Below are 23,103 nucleotides of genomic sequence, written 5' to 3' on the forward strand. Positions count from 1 at the left end.
AAAATTCAGATAAGGTTAAATTATCATGTTTTGGAATATATTTAAGAACAAAAAAGGGAACCAAATCTCAAATTTTACTCAATTCGTTATCATTTGTGACTTTTATATGTATCTTTATACTAATATAATTGAAGCCAAGATTTTCCCTGTAAACAATGAGACAAAATACTTTTTTGAAAACCTAGGACAGATTTCTCATAAAAATGTCTCACTTTTGACATTTATCTGATTGTTTTTCCATAGCTTTAGCTCATTTTTCCATCCTTTCATTTTATGCATACTGGAAGTGTTTGAGTTACTGAGATGGAACATTTCCTGGTGTTCTTTCAATCATACTGTGCATCACCTGGGGAGGCACATTTTGTCTGGGTGTCCCACCCCGGCAGGTGGGAATTGCCAGGTTTCTTCATTTTCAAAGTTCCATTTTTTGCCCCTGTAATTTCCCAGAGACAAGTGAAGAGACACATGGGTACTTGGTACACATCATCTCCCCCAGTGCTCCTACATCGTTTGGTCTTCAGCATGTGTTGATGGGCTCTCCAGCGGGGATTATAAAGTAGTGATTTTTCTGATTCTTCCATTTCATTTACATTTATTGGTTAGCATTCCTTTTTAAATAGAAGTTTCTTTACCTTTTCCCTTCCCTAAGACACTGTACTATCACCATGGACTTGTGGATTAATATTTTTCTAACTCAGTTTGTTACAATTAATAGTAATCATTAGTCTTTCTGGTGTTGGATTTTTATGTTCTCTCTGTACCTGGCGAGGGAGGGTCCCTTCAAGCCATCGTTGTCCTTCTGACATGACCCCATTAAAGCTTCGTGCCATCTAGCACATACTACAGGCTTACCTTCTACTTCTCTTGTCCCAAGTTTTGGAATCACTCATCTCTCCAAAACACCCTAGCTTTTCTTTTTGAGTTAGGTTTTAGAATTTGGAAAGCATAATGGCTGCTGGAGTGTTACTTCTTATGGCCCTTTTCAGTGGACAGAGCTGGGAAATCTGTATACCTGTGTGTGTGTAAAATCATGAGCTGGGTGCAGTGGCACATACCTGTAATCCCAGGGACTTAGGAGGCTGAGGTCATAAGCAACTTAGTGAGACCCCATCTTAAAACAAAAAATAAAATAAAAAGGGTTGGGAATGTATCTCAATGGTAAAGCACCCCTGGGTTCAATCCCCAGTACCAAAGAGAAAAACAAAGACAGAGGGGCAAAACACCCAGGTCTGAGTAGCCAAATGGATAGTATGTGGTTTTTTATTGTACCATTCGTTAACTTTTCTGTAAGCTTAAAATTTTCAGGTGGGGTGCCAGGGATGAGGAATTAGAGATGAAGCTTAAGAAAAAATGAACACATAAATTTGGGTTCTATGAGACTGTGAAGACTGACCATGTCTTACTCATCTTTGAGTTCTTGGTATTTAGCACAACATTTAACACGCAGATAACTTACCAAAAAAAAAAAAAAAATTAGGATTATTCGAATTTAAAATGCCACTAGTATTTATTGGGCCCTGAACATGTGTTGAGCAGTACAAAAAGCTTTCTATCCTCAATCTCATCTGATCCATGCATGAACACTGTGGTAGATACTATTCTTGTCCCCTTATTACCCCTGGGGGAATGTGGGTCTTGGAGGTGAAACCATTTTCCAGGGAGGGCAAGTTTTCTACCTGTTTTGACTCCAAAGCCTCAGTGCTCTAGTACAAAGGTTAAAGCACATTGCCCATGTCTTGAACACTGCTAGGAAACACGAGTTCCCAGGCCCTCACATAGGTATGGAACAGGGCTAAGGAATGTCTTTAAGGGGTGCCCCCAGCTAACTCCGATGCTTTGGTACACAGATGGCATTCAAGAAGTGCCACTCATAATACTACATGTATAACCAGAAGAATGAGAAGTTATGTAAGATGTATCAAAATGCATTACTGTCATGTATAACTATTTAGAATTAAAAAAAAAAAGCAGCAGGTGCTGGGGTTGTAGCTCAGTGGTAGAGCGCTTGTCTAGCATGTGTTAGGTACTGGTTCAATTCTCAGCAACACGTATAAACAAATAAAGGTCCATCAACAACTAATAAAATAAAAAAGAAACAAACAAAAAAAGAAGTGTCACTCAGAGGCACCACAGAGTGATGGGGCATGTTCCAGAAGGACCTTCAGGGGTATGTTTTGGTACGGCAGCCAATAAAATATGACTGGTATAAATAGAACAGGTTTATTTTTGATCAAATGCCATCTCCAACACATGTGAACCACTAAGGATGGACGAGGGTGCTTTACTCTTGGCTTGTCACAACAGACAAAGGTGAAAAAACAAAATGGTGTCTGAAAACCTCAACTCGAGCTTTTGTGATTATTCTGATTTATGATCACTTGTAAGTTGGCACCAATCAACAATATTTGAGGCTAAAAGAAATACATTTTGGTAATTAATATTTCCCTTTTCTTGAAAAAAGCAAGGTCCTCTTCATCTCAGAATGAAAGTCCTTTTCTTTAGAAAGCAAGGTCCTCTTCATCTTATCTCTTCTTGTTTGATACCAAAATGATTATAGAAATGTATATATTCTACCTTCTGAATTAATCTTCCAGAAAAGAATAAACTTGGACCTTGTAAAGAATCCTACATAGACAAGGGCTTCATAAATCAAACACATTAACAGAAGCTGAATGATTTTTCAACTCTGTTCAAAGACCTTATATTTATCAGTTTAAAAAAGTTGTGTTATTGGTTTGTGTATTATGCATATTCAACCCTTGCAGTAAAATGATGCTGAATTAATGTCTAACCCTCAATATCCTATTAAAAAAAAAGTTCAAGTCAACATCAATTTACCTATCACGTAAGTATATGTCTTTTCTTCAAAGATTCATTAGAAACTGACAGAACATCTTGTTGAGAAATAAACATACTTTTTGAATGGAAACTGACAACTCCCTTTGACTTTCTCAGCAAAATGAGACTCTAGGAAAGTTTCCTTTCTGCCTGATGCATTTCACTTAAATTTTTGAATGATTATTCTCTTGTAACCAAAACACATTTTTTCATGTGCTTATCTATCCAGTCTATCATGCTGTTATACTCTCAGAACCAATGTGGGGCTGACTGAACAAGGTAATAAATACTGTGAATTTATTTATGTTAAATCCAATTAATCATTGGATATATGCAAATGGATGAAACAAGCTATTTCCCTTACATAAGTTTGCTAAAAATCCAATCAGACCATGAATACTGGAAACACTGATTAGTCTACATGCCATACTACAAATATCTGTTCACATTCCTCCATCTTCTCAACTCTCAAGACTACTAAGGACAAAACTGTGGCTGTAATTCCTCCTGGTTCTTTTTACAAAAGAGACATAACATAACCCTTAACAGGGTCCAAGTGAACTTCTTATGGTAAGTAGAGCCATGTGCTGCTTAATGATGGGGATATGTGCTAAGAAACATGCTGTTGGCCATCGTGTCATTGTATCACGGAGCATACCTAACAAACCCAGGTGGCACAGGCCATACCACACTTAGCTCTAAGGCACAGCCTGTTGCTCTGAGGCTAGGAAACCCATGTGGCACATCAGTGTACTGCTTGTTGACAACTGTAACATGCTGTAGGTATTTGTATATCTACATGTACCCAAACATAGAAAAGGTACAGCAAAAATACTGTATAAAAGATAAAAAAATAATAATAATGGCACACCCATGTAGGGCAATTACCATGACTACAGCTTGCAGGACTAGAAGCTGCTATGGGTGGGCAGGTGAGCAGGGGTATGAAGGCCTAGGACAGTACTGTACTTCCAGAATTTGTAGAATTAGGCTACACTAAGCTAATAAAATATATTTTTATTTCTTCAATAAATTAACATTGGCTTATTGTAACTTTTGTTTTTTTATATGCTTTTTTTATTCTTTTGTAATAACATTTAGCTTAAGAAAGAAACACACTGGGAAGCCATACAAAAGTATTTTCTCTCCTAATGTCCTTATTCTAGAAACTCTTTTCTATTATTATTATTATTATTATTATTATTATTATTATTATTTGCATCTTTTAAATGTTTTTGTTCAAAACTAAGACACACATGAGCCCAGGGCTACGAGGGTTAAGGACTGTCAGTATTACTGTCTTCTGCCTCCACTTTCTGCCCCACTGGAAGGCCTACAGGGGCAATAGCACATATGGGGCTGTCCTCCGTGACAGCAATACCTCTTCTGGAGCTCCTCGTGGAGGACCTGCTGAGGCTATTAAGAATCAGGTCTCACTTCTTTCAGAGACATGTCCAGGGCGGTTAGCTTGGTTTGTTTCTGGTTTTCTTCATGAATCTATTTGCTTGCAAGTAGACAGTGCATCATGAGTATTCCTCCCTATTAATGAGAACCATCTTGTGTACCATGTTTTCAAACTTTTAAAGGAGCTTGTTGAGGTCTGCAAAAGCTTCTGCTAAACTCTTCACTGTGATTTCCCTGGGGTTTCTTCTCCTGTAGTGTTTTTTTCCTCATGCATTCTCTTCAACTGTGCATTCACTCTGCAACAGGGATTTGTTTTCATCTGAGAAAAACACCTACAGCAGGACAGAAATATAACTGGAGTTTGCCTGTAAGAATCACTAGAACTGAGTAGTGGTGAAGGACTGAGTATAGAGTTCAGGAAAGCTGAAACACATGGCAAGTCACTCCACACACAGACACCAGCATGACTCTGGGGGTCCTCTGGAAGCAGCCCAAGATCACACCAAGCTGCAGGTGCAGCAGGCCTGTCAGGCCATCACTCCTCCAGTCCAGAAAGGAGGGCTCTTGGCTCTTTTGCTGTTTTGTCCCTGCTCTCCAGTCACAGGACACTGTGCCTAATTAAGCCAATTAGTTGCTCTCTGCCTTGGGAATTCAGAACTGACTAAAGTGTACTCTCTGCCTGTACTGGTCCCCGGAGGTGAGCAAAGCCATTCAGGAGGTGTACAGCAGCCACTCTTCCCACACACTGAGGAGCACACAAGCCACTTTCAGGGCGAAAGGGGAAGTGGCTGCAAAGATTTTTAATTCTGTCAAAATTTCTGAGAAAAAATTACTTTGTATTGACAATAACCAGTACTTATTTTACTGACCATATGCAAAATCTCTTGTTAGGATGGTAACTAGTGTGCAGGTAAGGTTCAAACCAGTTTAAAGTTTAGGCAAAGGTATTAGGAAGGAAGCCAATTATAGAAAATTGAACACTGATGAATAATAATAGGGCCATAATAAGAAATGTGTAAAAAGTTCTTCACATCAAACATCTATTCTTCATAAATGAGCACCTTCTCTATTAAGTAGAAAGTAACATTATCCCATTTACAGATGAGAAACATGACTCACAGACAAACCAAATGGCCTAACTGAAGACACTAGTGTCTGATGCAGAGCTCCACACTGCTCACCACTTCACCTCCCATCTCTCTCTGCTGCAGCAAAGGCAGAGTGGGTGGAAAGCCCAAAGAAAATAGCATGCCTCTTTATCTTACACAGCTAGAATTTGTTAAAAAAAAAAAAAAAAACTATCCAGCAATCCAAAGTCTGCCTTCAAAAAACAACTATCCAGCAATCCAAAGTCTGCCTTCAATCAAAAAATAAAAATGAGATCTTTGAGACAAGAAATAGAGTAGTTCTAAAGGGTGACTGCTATCCTTGCACATACCTGGTTAGTATTCATGTATAAAATATTGAAGAAAAACTCATCAGTCTTGTTTTGTGTTTATTTTTAAGAGAGTAAGAAAACTGGATAAGCTCTACTGACATCTATAAAATGAAACTAGTTGAAGGGAAAGACAAACAACTATAAGAAGCAGAACTAAGAACTCTAGCAGTAGAATTTTATGTCAATTTCCCATAAGCCAACAATATAAAAAAACCATCTCTATAGTTCAGTACAGAATAATAACTATGAAAGTGCTATGCTTCATCTAAAGGCAGGTATTTAATTCAAAGTTAGACAAAAGGGAAAAACACTCATGCTTAAGGGTATGACAGACACTCCAGAAGTACTGAGTAAGCTTTACTGAATGTGTGACACTTCTTCTTTGGTCCTCACTTTTAATTGTTCAGCAATATCATACAGGGTTTGTTAAAATATCTTTCATGCCTATGTTGGTAAAACGTAGGTCTCCTCTTCATCTTTTTGCATGATGCATCATTTTGCCTGATTAAATTAAATGCATAATATATATATATATATAATGAATTTTTATTTTTTGACTTTTCCTGAAGGCATATAAAGGTATTTTTCCTAAACTGTACCATTTAATTGTCATTCATAGCTTCATGCTTGAAGACTTGTTATAATCACAACATTTAATGTTCACCAATAATTAACAAAGACCACAAAAAGAGTATTCGAGGAATGTTTCCACTGTGTTTGGGCTGTTTCCCTGCAGCTGTGCCCACACTTTCACCCTCTGCTGGCCTGCACACTGACACAGCTATTCACTCACATACCGCTCCCTTCTACCAACCACTAGGGAAAACAGAACCGGGAGCAAAATTAATGTTTTCCAATTAAATTGTGTCTTAATGCTGGAATAGAAAATAAGATTGAATAAGCAAACACTCTTCTCACTCAGGCTCTCATTAGATTTAAAATTTTCTAGTCTTATATTACCATAACATATCAGAATTTTTTCCTTTGAATGAAAGAGACTGGTTGGTCTGCTTGTGTTTGGTAGCAACCAAAACAAGTAATTCAGGTCTACCGTTCATTTAAACCACCCAACTGGAACATTAGCTTTAATAGATGCCAAATATATCAGAGAGAGATAAAAGTGCTGTATAATTTTGCTAATCTTTACTTAACCATTAAGAATTAGGAAGATAATGAAATCATTCTTAACTTGAAAATCTTTTTTTTTAAAGAGTACCCAGAAATAGTTTCGAACTTACACAGCATATTATAGCATGCTAAAAATGTGGACTACTTATACAAATAAAATAGTCAATGAAAACCCTCACTGCATATATTTATTTCCTAATCTTTCTGAAATGCCATATAATTTTTCTTAAAATGATAATTGGTACATTTTAAACTTAATATGAATTGAGCATTAAGTCTTACCTGGAAATTTAAATAGCAATTTCCTCTATAAAAAAAAAAAGAGTTGGAGTTCAAATAATAATGACAAAATTGTATACTTACCAGCTTCTCAATTTCTGATTCAAGATTCTGTATACAGTCAAGTTTTCTCTTGCGACAGCGCTGTGCAGCGATTCTGTTTTTACTTCTTCTCCGGATGTCATGGATACAGTCCAGCTGCTCTGGGGTCAGCTTATGCATTTTCAACAAGGATTGAAAATCATTTCGAGAGAGTGAAATTATTCGTTGTGCATTAAAGGGCAGTTTTACCTAGAATGTGAAATAAATATTAGTGACCTACTGCATTTTGTTATTATACTTAAATCGTATCTGGGAAGATGAAGGTCCATTTTTCTAGAGTGCTTACTTTAGAGTTTAAAAACAATAGGTCTCTGTTCCCAATGTCTACACAATCCATTATAATAAAAACTAAAATTTTAATTGGTATTTTTAGCTGACTTGAGGGAGGACTCAAAAGACAAATTGAAAAGTTAGTATTTTTTCAGCAAATCAGACATATTAACACAAATATTACCATACTTTAAATGGAAAAATAGAATTTATTGTACTATGGATTTCTGTAAGTCCCTTTCTTATATACACATATATACACATACACACACACACACACACACATACACACATACATATATGGGGAAGGTACTGAGGACTGAACTCAGGGGCACTCAACCACTGAGCCACATTCCCAGCCCTATTTTGTATTTTATTTTGAAACAAAGTCTCATTGAGTTGCTTAGTGCCTCACAGTTGCTGAGGCTGGTTTTCAACTTGCGATCCTCCTGCCTCAGTCTCCCAAGCCGCTGGGATTACAGGCATGCGCCACCACGCCTGGCCTCTAATATATTTTTAATAAGCTTCTCAACTCAAAATTAAATCTATTTTTTTTAAGAGAGAGAGAGAAAAAAAAATCTTTTTTGTAGATGGACACAACACAATGCCTTTATTTTTATGTGGTGCTGAGAATCAAATGCGGGTCCCGCCCGTGCTAGGCGAGCGCTCTACCGCTGAGCCAGAATCCCAGCCCCTATTTTTTAATACTACTATGTAACACTTATTTAATATTGGTATAATTATGCTAATAATTTCTATAAACTATTTCAAAAAATTTTTGTCTATCAAGAAAACAGTACCTTCATATAATGTACTTTAAAAGCTACACATTTCACTTGCCAATGAGAAAAAGTTAGAAAAAAAACTTTATGAATATTTTAAAGTCATTTTCAACCTACTTAAATTTGTCCAAAGAAAAAAACTTTTTCTTTTAAATAATACAGTTGTGAGTATCTAGTTAGATTACCAAAAGTACAAATGGAACATTAATCAGTTAGTATGGCCACCTACTTTCAAGCTTATAGATAGTAATAATACAAAAAGTTTTAAATTCTTAAGCCAGGCCCAGTGGTGCATGCCTGTAACCCTAGCTACTCAGGAAGCTAAGGCAGGAGGATCACCAGGTTCCAGGTCAGCCCAGGCCACTTAGCAAGACTCTGTCTCAAAATAAATTAAAAAGGGCTGAAGATGTCACTCAGAGGTAGAAAACTTCTGGGTTCAATTCCAGTAACAAACACAAACACACACACACACACAAAAAAAAAAAAAAAAAAAAAATTTTAAGATATAATTTGTAAAATTCTACCAAACTGTATTTCTAAATGCTGAATTTATAAATGTCCAAATCTACAAATATAACCCATGCACTTATAGTACTTCTTAAAACACCAAATCTACCTCCTTCCAAAGCCAATGAAGTAACAGTCTCTTTCAAACTTATATCATGTAATATATGCTACAAAACCAAAGAAAATGCTAAATAAAGGGATGTAGAGAAATTGAAACACTGTACAATGCTGGTGGGAAAATAGTGCAGCTGCTATGGAAAATGACATGAAAGTTTCTCAAAATTTGAAATGCAACTACCATACGAGCTTACTCCCAGATAGCTACCCAAATGAACTTGACTTAAAGGGATATTTGCAATTCCGTATTCATTGCAGCAATATTCACAATAATTAAGATATCAGAGCCGGGCGCTGTGGCATATGCCTGGAATCCCAGTGGCTCGGGAGGCTGAGGCAGGATAGGCACTAAGCAACTGAGTGAGACCCTGTCTCTAAATAAAATATAAAATAGGGCTGGGGATATGGCTCAGTGGTCAAGTGACCCTGATTTCAATCCTCAGTACTGTCCCTCCAAAAAGAAAAAAGATGTTAGAAACAATTTGATCATTCACGCACAGATGAAACACAGAAGAAACATTCACGCACAGAAGAAACTGTAGTATGAATGCACACACTACTCACACAGATGGGAATACTGGGATACTATTCAGCCTTATATAAAAGGAAATTCTGCCATTTGTTACAATATGGATGAACCTGGAGGACATATGCTAGATAAAATAAGCCAAATGAAGAAAGCAGATCCCACAGGATCCCATCTATATGAGGTGTCAAAAATAGTCAAACTCATAGAAATAGCAGCATGATGGTTGCTGTGGCTGAGAGCAGAAATGGGTAAGTTGCTGTTCCAGAGATAAAGTTCACAGATAAAGTCTCGGTTACAAAACATGCATAAATTCTAGAGGTCCTCCATACAACACTGTGCCTACAGTTAACAACACTGTGTGCACTTAAGTTTGTAATGAGCACATCACATATTATAAGATAAAAAGCGACAGAGAAAAATATAGTAAGATTAAAAATAATCTGTAAAATAAGTCCAGATTACAACTTTAAAGAGAAAATCCAGCTTTTGAAAATTAAACAAAATCCAATTTTAAATATTTTTTTAAAATAGGCCCTTACTGTAGTTATATTAATACTGTATGAAAAGCAACTATTAAGTCCAACTCTCTATATATACAGAGTACACAAATCAAGCTTGATATGATTAATATCAGACTAGCCATGTGTAACTCATTCTAAGTAATTACAGTTTTCATTAAACTAATAGACAAAAGGGCTAAAGGGAAAATAAGAAATAAAAAGTGATGGCCATGAAAAACTAGATCAAAGAAAACTTTACATTAGAAGCCACATTCTTAGAACTAGTCACTGCCAAACCACTGCTCAGAGAGCAGTATCAAGTGCAGAGGTCCTTATGGCAATAACACTGAATATGCAATGCATTTTCTAGGAGTTATGTCATGATCCTAGAATCATCATTCTCTTTCATCTTGAGACATGACATTATATAGCCAGTGAGGACTCAATCCGTGGTAAATAAACCTGCTTTAAATACATGCATGCAGTAGGCCTTCAAACTTTATCTTGTTCCTCTGCTGTTGACCATGGTCTCATTGTTACCTGTGTGACCCTCCTCTGCCCTCCCTGAGCCCACTTATACCCCTAGTAGTGCAATGCTGGCCAGCCCAGGGTAAATCCCAATCACTGGCTGCTAAACAATGAATTAAGAACATATTCCTGCTCACCTCACACTCCTGTTCTCTGGCTGAACAGGATTCACTGTCGCCTTCTGTGTCAGTCTCAGAATCGTCACCCAAGCTGATTACGCAAGCGTAAGGACAAGGTTCTTGCTGGGGTTCTGAAATGTAACCATCGTTTCCAATTTCCAAATTGCTTGAACAGCCTTCAGTACTCAGAGTACTTATAAAAGGGCAGTTGACAGAACTCAATGTTGTAAAAGTTCTCTGAGCTGGTTCTGGGCTCTCACTGATCCTGATACCTAACCAAGGACACTCAGACCGCTTCTGGGAGTAGATTTGCTCTGAGCCATCCTTGGCTACAGCAGGTGATAACTGCATCTGGCAAGGAGAGTCAGTGCTGCAGATATCACTCCAGAAGCCTTTTGCTAGGTGCTCCGCCACCTCTCGCTCCACACTACTCCGATCACTAGATGCAATGCTACCATCATCCTTGGGGCCCGAGTCAGATTTCAAATGAACATCTTGACTTTCACCAAACGTTTTCTCTTCTTGAACACCTGTACCTGACAAGGGTTTCTCTGTTTTCACTGCTGTGGTCTGCATACCAGCAAAATTCAAGTCTCCGTATTGGTCATATGTGTGTAAAAGAGACAAAGAATACAGTCCATGAGAATCTGTAGAAGAATTGTGGGGGAAAGAAGTCACTTCTGTTTTTTCTGCTGGGCACTGAGAAACAGGATCCTTTTTCTTCGTTTCTTCATGTTCCATTGCTAATTTGTTCTCTTCACATCTTAAAATCACCTGCAAATCTGCAGAGTCCTGGACTCCCCCGAGATACTCATTTTCACATGTCTCATTTGGCTGAACAGGAGCAGCATGAACCTCTTTGACACTGGATTCCACAGTGCGGACTCTGTCCGTTCCAAATGCTTTCTGGAATTTTCTGTATTTGGGGCATAAAGAAGGCAGAGCCAGAGCAGCACCCTTCTCCAAGCACATGGATTCATACGTCTGACTGGCACTGTCTTGTACGGGAGGTGATGTTTTTACGTTTCCTTGATACCTTTGGAGTTTACACTGAGGAGTCTGAACATTTTTATTTTCCAGAAACTCCTCTACTTCATCAATTTCTAGGTCCTTCTGGTCCAAAAGTGAATATTTAAGGTTTGTTTTCTGACACTGTGATGAAAAGCATTTTTTTCTCAGGCATTCTTGCTGGTCTGCAGTGGGGTCCAAAAACTTAAATTTGAGAAACTGAAAACAGGATTCCTCAATATTGTGTACACTTAGAAATTCCACACACTTGCGCACTTCATCCACATTGTCTTTGCTTAAAATTAGCTTAGCAGTGTAGGCAAACTGAATTAAAGGTTCAAATCCTTTAACTGTCACCTGTTAATGTACAAAATAAAAATAAACACATCATTTGAAAGCTACCTAGTAGATTAAAAAAAGAAGAAGAAGTAGAGAGATGTATAACTTATTTGTGACAATTATGAAACAGAGACTTTTCATTTGGTAAGAGAAAATATTCTTCTAGAAAATGTAAAACTAAGGGAGGGTGAAAAAGTAGGAAAAGCAAGCTTCCTACCCCCTACTCACTGGGACCTGCACTTATAAATTCTACTCTTATCTGCACATCAATTATGATTTACTCATATGAAGAAAAGACCTAAGACACTACCACAATTCACTCACAAAGCAAAATTAAAACAAATCATCTATGAAATAAAGCAAGACAGACACCACCTGCAGCTCCCACAGTGAGCTGCCAAGTGCCTGTCACTAGCCCAGCTCCACAAAACCAACCAATCCCAACTACCATAATCTACAAAAGTGGATGTTTTAAGGATGAAAAAAACAATATATGTAAAGCACTTATAAAGAAGCCTTGACCCATGGCAAAGGCACAGTAAATAGTACCTACTGTCTTTATCTCATGCCCCAAATTCCTACTAATAAAATTTTAAGAGATTCCAATGTTAACAAGCAATCCAAGTGAAGTTCCGAAAGCCATGCCCCAACACTGTTTCAGCAAAGAATCATGGACGCTAGGTAAAAAGTCTTTAAGCAGACTGTACATTTACACTGAACCTGCCCCTGCAAGGTGAGGGGCAGAGGGCCCTGCTGAAGCACAGAGGAAGCTTTGTCCTGGGTTAAAAAAAAAAACAAATGAATTTGCAAACACTGAATTTCTACAAGAAGGATCAAAATATTATTAACATTTATGACCTTTTTAAAAACATGCTAATCTCTGAAAACCTGATATTTAAATGGCTAAAATAAAAAGAGAGACACTACCAAATGCTAGTGAGATTGCAGAGAAACTGGGATCACTCACACATTGTAGGTGAGAATGTAAAATGGTACAGCCACTCTGAAAAACAATTAGTTCCTTATGTACCTAACCGTGTGACAACTACGTGACCAGTAGTTGTACTCCTGGTCTTTTGTCACTAAGAAATGAAAACTCATGTTCACAGAAAAACCCGTACAAATGTTCATAGCAACTTTATAGTCAAAAACTGAAATCAGCCTGATCTCTTCAATAGCCAAAAAAAATTTTTTAAAAAAGAAAAAAAAGTTTCATGCTGAGTCCACTTATGTAACATTTTTGAGATGACAAAACTTTAAAAGAGGAGGACAGATTACTCGTTGCTAGGGACAAGGGATGGAAGCGTGTTTAGAAGTGAGCAAGAGTAGGAAGGAAATGGGTGTGGTTACAAAAAGCAGCTCAGGTCCTCAGCGTGGGGACTGCTCAGTGTCTTAACTGTGGTGGTTGGATCACAAACATTCTCAGGGGAAAAACTGTACAAAATTTAATACACACAAAGAAATTAGCCCAAGTGATCTACAGCAATCTGAATACCGTGAGAGATGTAACAACACCAATACCCTAGCTGTACCATTATACTTCAATTTTTCAAAACGTGACCACTGGGGACATTAGGCAAAAGTGTAAACAGAAACTCTGCATTATTTCTTTTACCTCTACATGAATTTACAATTATGCCCCCCAAATTTTTCTTTGATATTTTAAAAGTAAGTTAAAATAACTCAAAGCCTCTAGAATAATACAATGATGTTTTCAATCTGTCACTATGATGAAACATTGAAAATATTTGAAAACATATATTCATTCATTCTAATTTAAAGGTAAATTATAATATACACATATGCGTGATTGTGTCTTTTCTCATAAACCCATAAATTAAATTTGCTCACTTGGAAAGTCTCATTAAATAACTGGAAAATATGAACCATAATAAGTATATCTCTATTCTGATTTGTATTGTTCCTTCTTAAAAAAAAAAAAAATCAACTATTCTGTAGTTGACTTTTCTGTCTTCTCAGCATTGAACCCTTTAACCTCTGTCACTGTAGAGATAAGATAGCCTATCATCTGACAAACTAGCCACAGTCCATGGAAGTATGCACAGTCAGCAACAAGCCATGCTGTAGACTTGGTTTACCGTTTGTCCCACGTATCCAACAGGGAACTTGCCACCCAGATCCGTCACACACAGGAAATTCTACACATCTTCTCCATATTCCTTACCTACCTCTACTTGTGTCCGAATGCCACAAACTTGACACTCTGCTAGTGACAGTTACCAACTAAAGAGCAGCCTATTTGAGTCCCCTTTGAGTAAGAATCAGTGTAACCAGCACTTGCTCCCCCAGAGAGAGGTCTCTTGGAGCCAGGACACTGACAAAGTCCCAAGTTATCTCTGAGCTTGAGTCCAAAACAGGCTGAGGCAAAGAATGTATGTAAAAATAGGGCTCAACAAGACAAAACACAGCCGATCCCCAGAAAGAAGAAAGGGGAGAGAAAGAACACTTGTGGAGTGCCTGCTGTCCATGGGGATGTTTTGGGAAAAGGGATGATTTACAGAACTCTAAACCTAGACACAGGTGTCTATCATGGAAAAGGTCTATAGGGAGAGGAAGTCACACAGTCTGGCCTCTCCAAGCCATGACCTTTACAATGTCTATAACATTGGGTGTGCCCTGAGTTAGTGACTTTGTCAAAATAACAAAAGTGGGTCAATTTTTCCACTGCTCAATAAACATTAACACCCCAAATTAATAATTTTATAATGTAAATGTAATAATAATGTCTATGAAAAAAGCCAAAGGAATGAGTTGCTGCAGGAACCTGGGACTGCTCCTCAGCCACCTGACCAGGAGGCTGCACTTTACTATTAGCTTTATGAACCACAATGTGTTTAAGAAAATTAAATTAAAATCACTAGAAACATGGCCCCTCACCTCTTCTGGTAGAGTAATGTTAAGCTCCGCGTCAGCCTGGCCTACGATTCTGGCGTGGAAGTAACTGCTGCATGCCGCCAGCACTGACCGGTGGGCGCGGAACCGTTGGCCCTCCACAAGGACAGTGACGTCGCACAGCACGTCCTTCTTCCGCTGGTCGTTGAGGCTGAGCAAGACGTTGGTGCTGTGCACCGAAGACTCGTAGGCAAACACCGGGTTCTCACGCAGAGACATCCTGCACAGCCAGTGGAGCCAGGAGCGCAGGGGAGAGCATGCTTCTAACTGTCCTCCACCTGCAAGCACACGCCAGAGTTCACCTGGTGAGATCTTGTTTAGAACTTTCTGAGGAACCACTAAGGGTCTTCTCAATTAAAATACAGAAGCCTCCAGAGGAACAAAACAGAAGATTCATCTAATATACCTCAAATTAGGTATGGTAAGTTTTTCTAATTTAAGGGAAAAGGTTCTTGGAGACAGGGAGGGAGAACTTTTTGAACCAAGGATTCCTTGGTTCTCTGAAAATGAATTACTGTGGGCAAATAGATGGGGCTGGGAAATTTTGGGGTGGCATCCCAACCCTGTTGCTTTAGGACAGTTGGTAGGTGTGGCAGGGAGGCAGTGGGAGGGTCACACTTTAGGAACACTTGGGTGGAACAGGCATTCCCCATGCCCCACCCCGCTACACCTGAGAGATGACAGGAGAGCTTAGTGCTTTATATCAAGGGACACCTTGGTACCCAACGTAAAAGTTTCTCCAACACCAGAAGAAAATGGCTCACATTTGCTAGGCTGCATCTTGGTAAACAGTCTTTTTATACAGCAAGTCTTACTTTATACTAGAAAAGACAGGCAACAAAAAATCTGTGGTGCATCACAGGTAGAAACTCATCAAAATGTTAAAATATTAACAGAAATTATCAAAAATGTATATTTTGGGGGGGCTGGGATTGTGGCTCAGTGGTAGAGCACTTGCCTAGCACATGCGAGGCCCCGGGTTCAATCCTCAGCATCACATAAAAATAAATAAAATAAAGATATCGTGTCCAACTACAACTAAAAAATAACTATTTTTTAAAAAATATATACTAACATGTAGTAGCCTCCAAATATTTTTTGATCACATACACAAAACTGGGGTTAGGGGGTACTCCTAAACATATATGCTTATCCGTGTATTTCAGACATGTATGAGTATTGTGACATATACACTCTAAACATATAAAAATTGAAAGAGATTAAAAGGGAATATCTGATCTGTTCTTCCGGTCCCCATACTTGTGGAGAGCACCCAGGTGTGTGGACCCCACTGTGGCAATCAGACAGATGGAAGCCCACAAGCTCCTCACATGCACCACTCCTTTCTCTTCTGATGACATCTCACTGAAAACAAGCCCCTCTAATGAGAAGTGAATGAGAAAATGTTTTTGTTTCCAGATTTGCTGTACTGAAAACAAAAATGAAAGGAGATAGAAGGAAGTTCTGCTGAAGTTCAGACAGACCAGTCCCCGATCATGGGTGGATGCCATCTCAAAAACAGCTTGTTTTAGCTGCAAACACATGAAATATATCCAAAAATTCTCTTGTACTGAGTGTTTATTTTTAAAGTCCTCATTATGGCTGAAACGTCAGTCTCCTGCAGTGGTACTCTATGAAAATAAAAGCTTTCCTCTTGTGGTTAGACTTCACCTAAGGTTAAGGACCATGGCACATCATTTACTGATTCAGCACAACACATGAAATCTTTGGTAACTTCAAAATTAAACAGGAGAGCTGATTCAACTGTTGGGTTCTGCCCTTAGTAAAGAGTAAAAGTTCCTTTTAGTAACTGTTCTTCATATTTCAGTTATCAACATAAGGAATTAGTGTTAGGAATAGTAAGGAGGAACCATCACTCAAGGAAATGATGTGTCCTCTCGTGGGTGATACAAGGGCCACTGTCCTCCTCCTTGCCCAGCACACACAGGCCTCTCCAGGCCAGTTGGATCAGCTGACTACTACCCTACTAGGTCCTTGCACCCAAGTTCCCAGCTTTCTTATTCTCTTCTGCCACTTGGTTTGTATGTAGACTTTTAAAGGTATCCTATCTTATGTTTATAGTTTATCACACACAGCACAGCAAGGAAAACCTGTAAAATCAGACAGACAGGGGTCACTATGAATTAAGGGTGTTCAGTCTCGGTCCTGTTCACTTACTTTGCATGTCCCCATCTCCGTTCTCCATAACAGCTTTCCAACTTGCCATCCCATTCCTCTATCAGTCTCTCTTTCAGTGCACTACCACAATTGGAATCCAAACTCAGAATACCTCTCCCACCACCTCCACCTAGTTCCTCCTTCTGTTGAAGACAATCATGAATGTCTTCTCCTAACCCCTTACCACATTTGCTTCTCTGAGATCTAATCCTATATACCTTTTCCCAGACATACCCAATCTCTTCCTCTATGTTGGCTTCTTCCCAGTTTTTTGTTTTTCATAAAAATGTTTATATCTCTCCAGTCTGTCCTACCAACTATTAATGCTCTAATTCTGCACCCAGCCCTGAGCTAAATACCAGATGTTGTTTATCTCGCTGACTCCTCACAACTACCCCACATAACACTTTTCTACCCCAATTTTACAGAAGAATAAGAATATCTTGGCCAATATCAAAAGACCAGTAGGAGAAAGGGAATTCACACCAAGCATTTTTACCTACTTCACTCTTCTATTTCCTGTTAGTATTTGCTAAATGCAGCCATATGGGGAGCTGGATACTTCTACAAGATTATGCTTGAGAATAAGGAAACCAGCCCACAGAAAGGCAGAAACAAAATAAACTAGACCTGAGCTTTAGAAAGAGAAAACTCTGAGCCTTGGAACCCAGAACCTAAAGGTTCTCTGGATGACTCCAGAGTCACCACCACTTCAAGGTGACTCCAGCAAAAGCAATTCCCGTGCCTTCTTTCTTGAGCTGCCATTTGCACAGCCCCTGTGCACCTGTGGCCCCCAACTCCCCATCCTGCCACCAGCTGGCTCACTATTTACCTAGACTCCAGCAGAATCATGCCCAGCTCAGGCAGATTTTCTAAGAGATCACCCCATGGGTTCACAGCCCACTTACAGTCTGGCTGCCCTCAGACAGGGTACCAACCCCAAGTCCTACGCCCACTCTAAGAAGGGGCCGTCTTTCTTTAAGTGGACTGAGTGCAGCACATACCAGGATAGATGCTGCTCACACCAGAAACCTGGGACTCACTCCTGACACCTCCCTCTGTCAGGCTCGCGATCTAAATGCTCACCAAGTCCTGCTGCCTCTGCCTTTTAACACTGAGGTCCATTTCTTCCCCTCGGCACTGCCCATTCTAACCTAAGCCATCATCAGCTCTTGCCTGGACAGTGCTGTTTAACTTTTGGCAATGGTACATAAGGTCATGCATGTACAAATAAGGTCATATAAAAATAAAACAAAAGTTTCACATATCAATATTTTATCCTCGCCACACGCAAAGTACTCTGTGTTATTTTCTACTCTATGGGAACAAAAAAAAAAAGTCACCGTATGATCTACTCAATTTCAAGACCCACTAATGGACCATCACTCCACGTACTGAAACACAGGCCCAGTGGCTAACAGCTTAGGGCTTGGAATTTTATGAGTTCAAATCCCAATTCTGCCACTTACTAGCTAAATGGCCTTGGCTAAATTGCTCAATCTTGTTGTGTCCTAGTTCCCTCACCTTTAAAACAAGGCTGATAATACCACCTCACTGGGATGGGGGTGACATTTCCATGAGGTGATGAAGAAAACAGTTTAGCACAATGCCTGGCCCGCGGCAAGCAAATAATAAATATGAGCTGATGTTTATCATGATGACATTAACGAAAGCCTTACACCCACTAGGTCCCCTCCAATTTACTTTCTCCCTATCAGAGTGATTTCTTCCCTCCCACAAACCCCCCCCCCCACAAGCATCTTCAAAATTTGTTAAAAGCACTTCAAAACCCTTAACATGTGCTTCAGACCTCCGTGTCAGGTTTTCCATCTATTAATCCAGCCTCATCTCAAGCTGCTGTCACCTCCAGGCCCACTGTTCCTGCCTTCCTGCCACACTGGCTCCAAGCTCCAACTAATCTCAAGACCTGCACAAATGCCTGCTGAATGAACTTCAGCTGCCTGACTCCTCACCTTTTAGGTCTCAGCTTAAATGTCACAAATCTTGTCTGACTGTTCTCTGCCAGACCCCAAGCATGTAACAAAGTACCTGGTCCAATACCAGTACTTGCTTCTGAATGAGTTACTTGGCATCTTTAATACAAATCCAAAACTCAGATTATCTAGATCACCTTCCAAACACAGTCCAGTCAGCTGTTCCAAAATAAATGGAATGTCACTGAGCCAAGCACGCACAAAGTTCTTAGATGGCTTTTCCAGAACCACGAAAGGCAAACAGAGCCAGGCTCAGTACTCTGGGAGCTACAAACATACCTGCAGACGACTGGCCAAAGAAAAGCACGGGTTGCAATTATAAACTCAGCCAATACAAGTGACCTGCATGAATGAAGACGCCTTGCTCACTGCTCTCAGCAGCAGTGGGCACTACATAAAGGCGCTCTGGAAACTAAATCTTTCTAATTTTGAAAGCTAAGGGGTCAGTAATCCATTTTTCCCCAATAATTCAACTATATACTGACTGTACCAAATAATAGCACAACTCCTTCCAACTTCTCTTATTCACGTATTTTTTGTGGTGCTGGGGATTGAACCCAGGGCTTTGTGCGTGCAAGGCAAAACTGAGCTATATCCACAGCCCTCACTTCTTCCAACTTCAATCAGACTAGCATTTTTCATACCTGAAAAGTAAAATATAACACTCGAGCCTTTCACATCTAAACTTTTATTATTATTAAAAACAAATTTAGAGTCCCATATTACACCTGAATTTTCGTATATTCTTGGAAATACATACTATTATTTTAAGTCAAAATAAGGTTTACTGACCTTAGCAAAATGCTGAGTCACTGGCTAATGCTGATAAAGGATGAATAAGCAATTTGAAGCTTCCTGTACCTCAACTTGCAACAACTTCTGCCAAGTTAAGTTTTAATACAGTTACTATTTACAAGCCAAGTTAAGTTTTAATACAGTTACCATTTACAAGCCAAGTTACGTTTTAATACAGTTACCATTTGGTATTTCTGCTTTCAAAATAATACATAAAGTAAAAGAAAATGCTATGACTTTACCATATCTTAATCATGTTATAGAAAATAAAATGCTGTGGTAAATGTGAGATTATGGATCCAGGTCAACAACACTTCATACACTAGAAGTTTAGAAGATAACTCTGTCTGAGGATAAAGTTCCAGGATTACAAAAGAGCTAGAATTTTATTCACCTGAAGTATCAAAGGACCATGTTGTTTTAATTCTCAACATGGAGTGGTATGATAAATAACCTAACATCAAGCAGAATGCCACCTCTGGGTGGAAGAGGAATGATCTGCATAACCACTTACAAAGGCAGTGACTTCACAAAGGCATGTCTGTGGTAAGTCTTCACACAGAAACATCTTTCTGATCAATTTTAATTTAAGCATAATATTCAATTAATAAAAAAAAATATATAATCCTGCTAATCAAGGGTCTATGTGTGTGTATCTGGCCATAAATGGTGAACATCTGACATTGAAGAAAGCACACAGGGGTATTTGCTGGGCTTTTCTATAACAGTCATGTGCTGGATCTATGCTGCTGGGTGGACCTATCAAACCTGCCTTCCCCTGCCTAGCATCAGCTTCATCACCTGTCAATTACTCCTGCCTCACTCAATTTCAGGGCAGTCTTAGATGGCTCAGAACCCAGGCATTTTCCCTGACCACCACATCTTTCCACAACATCTTTCTTGGCTCTCACCTAAGCTCCAAAATTCTCCAAATCACTTGCTATTGCAATATACCCACTATTTCCCATATTGAGTGTTCTGAAATGAGGCGAACCTTATCTCCAGTTTTTCTAGGGGATGGCAAAGACCCAACAGTACCATGTGGACTCTATGATTCCCATACAGACCAAGTTGAGAGTTTTTCCATTTACCTTCCTAACATTAAAAATTATACAATTAAGCCATGAACCTTTTATTACATTTACTAGATCTAACTAACTAACTCCATATCTAAATTTTGAAATGAAGGTTAAACTTAGGGGGAGGAATTTGTACTGTTAAAGAAGTTTGATGAAGTCGTTTTTACATAGTCACCTACTCAAACATCAGGAAAAAAAGATTTTTCACTTCAGAAATTAACAAATCCAGCTTAGATAATTCTGGCTCATAAGTTTAGAGAAACTGGAAAAGAATTCAGGAAAAAAGAAGTGGAAAAAAACAGAAAATCCAAGCTGCAGATCCAAAACAAGACTAAAAGGTCCACTGTACCTTCTTACTACAAAGAACTTAGGAAATAATAAAGTCTTTTATTTACTTAACACACCTGGCAACCACTTAATTTTTAAAAGGACTGTTATATCTCTCTGGTATGAAAACATGAACTAGCAACCAGAACTGGTTCATATAAATAAAACTTATTTATTGAATACATACTTTTATTATGCATTTGCAGCCAGTATTTTTAATTATACATGTCAACTTTCATGTATAATTTACATAGAATGAACTTAATCTATTTAAATCACATAATTCAATAAGTTTTAACAATTGTATATGCACATGAAACCACCATCATCACTGTCAATATACAAAAATTTCCATCACTCTCAAAATTCTACACGTCCCTTTAAGATCTCTCCTTCCCTATGCCCCTGACTTCAAGTAACCAATGATTGCTTTAAGCCACTATAGATTAATGTGCATTTTATTTTATTTTTATGTAAATGGGATCACATTATATACTCTTGTTTGGGGTTTCTTTCACTCAACTGAGTGATTTCAATATTTATTCATGTTGTGGGTATCAGATGTTTGTTCCTTTTTATTGCTTAATAACAATCCACACTATATAGTATGCTGCAATCTGCCCATTTAACAGTTGATAAACTATTGTACTAAAGTTGGACAACTACCCTGTTCTCAGTATGGGGGTTAGTCCAATAAAGCTTCAATGAACATCTGTATGGAAATATACTTATTTTCCTTGGGTAAATAAATACCTAGGATTAGAAGAGCTGAGTCATATATGGTAGGTGTATATTTAACTTCCTAGAAATTGCTGAATAGTTTTCCCAAAAGTGATTATGTCATTTTACATTGCTACTAGAGCATGTAACAATTCTAGTTGCTCTACATTCTCATTAACCCTGGGCAATGTCATCTTTTTAATCTTAGCTCTCCTAATAAATGTACAGTGGTATTTCACTGAGGTTTTGACTTGCACTTCCTGATGACTCATGATATAGAGCATCTTTTTATGGGCTTATTGGACATTTTTATATCTTCTTTTGGGAAATGTCTACTTAATTCTTGTAAGCTTTTTAATTCTTATTGAGTTAGAAGAACTAGTAGAATTTTGATTAGGGTTGCAATTGAAACTATGTATCTGGGCAGAACCAAGAGTTAAATTGAGTCCTCTGGTATATGAATATGGCACCTTTCTCCATTTAACTGGGTCTTCATGTTTCTCAACATTATCATGATGTTTTAGCAAAGGTTTGTGCATCTTTTATTTAATTTATCCCTGAGTATTTAATGAGGTTTTTTTGTAGCAATGTAAATAGACTTGGGTTTTTAAACTTCACTTTCTAGTTTTTGCTGCTCCTATATAAACAAAAAAAAATTAATTTTTAAATATTACCATGTACTCTGCAATCTTAATTCACTGTTCTGACAACTGCATTGTAAACTTAGGATTGTCTATGTACATGAACAATCATGTCACCTGCAAATACAGAGTTTACTTCTTTCCCATCTACATGCCTCATTTTGTTTTCTTACCTTATTACAATGACCGAAAACTGAGTGGTGAGAGTGGGTCCTTGCCATCTGTCTTTAAGGAAAATGTTTGATATTTCATCATTAATGTAATGCGACTATAGGTTTCCTAAGATGAATAACTAATGGGTAGAGAGGGAGGTTCAACAGTTACTATCCCAGTTAACTTAAGGATCCCACAAGAAACTCAGAAGGGAGAAAAAAGAAAAGCAAAGAATGAAATTTTCAAAAATCCTCCTAAAGAGCGAGTTCCAACACACTTGGCCTTCTCTAAGGTATGCCTATTATCACTGTCCTAGTTCTCACACCTCAGACATCACAGGACTCCATCATCAGGGGCTGAACACGAGAAGGTTGGAGGGCTATTATCAAGGAGCACAGGTAAGGCCTTAAAGACT

General features: G+C 38.4%; 1 protein-coding gene across 2 annotated transcripts in view; it reads right to left on the minus strand.

Moving 5' to 3' along the window:
• Bach1 (BTB domain and CNC homolog 1) overlaps positions 1-23,103 on the minus strand; it is a 43,273-nt gene that overhangs the window by 7,689 nt on the left and 12,481 nt on the right. For both annotated transcript variants that reach the window (XM_027929161.3, XM_071615101.1), the window contains exons 2-4: positions 14,787-15,079; positions 10,560-11,906; positions 7,172-7,378 (exon numbers count right to left, since the gene is read on the minus strand). In XM_027929161.3, the coding sequence (XP_027784962.2) occupies positions 7,172-7,378; positions 10,560-11,906; positions 14,787-15,020 (1,788 nt within the window). In that variant the 5' untranslated portion in view covers positions 15,021-15,079. The remainder of the gene's footprint in view (positions 1-7,171; positions 7,379-10,559; positions 11,907-14,786; positions 15,080-23,103) is intronic.

Source organism: Marmota flaviventris, chromosome 8 (assembly GCF_047511675.1).
Source record: "Marmota flaviventris isolate mMarFla1 chromosome 8, mMarFla1.hap1, whole genome shotgun sequence".
Taxonomy (NCBI): Eukaryota; Metazoa; Chordata; class Mammalia; order Rodentia; family Sciuridae; genus Marmota; species Marmota flaviventris.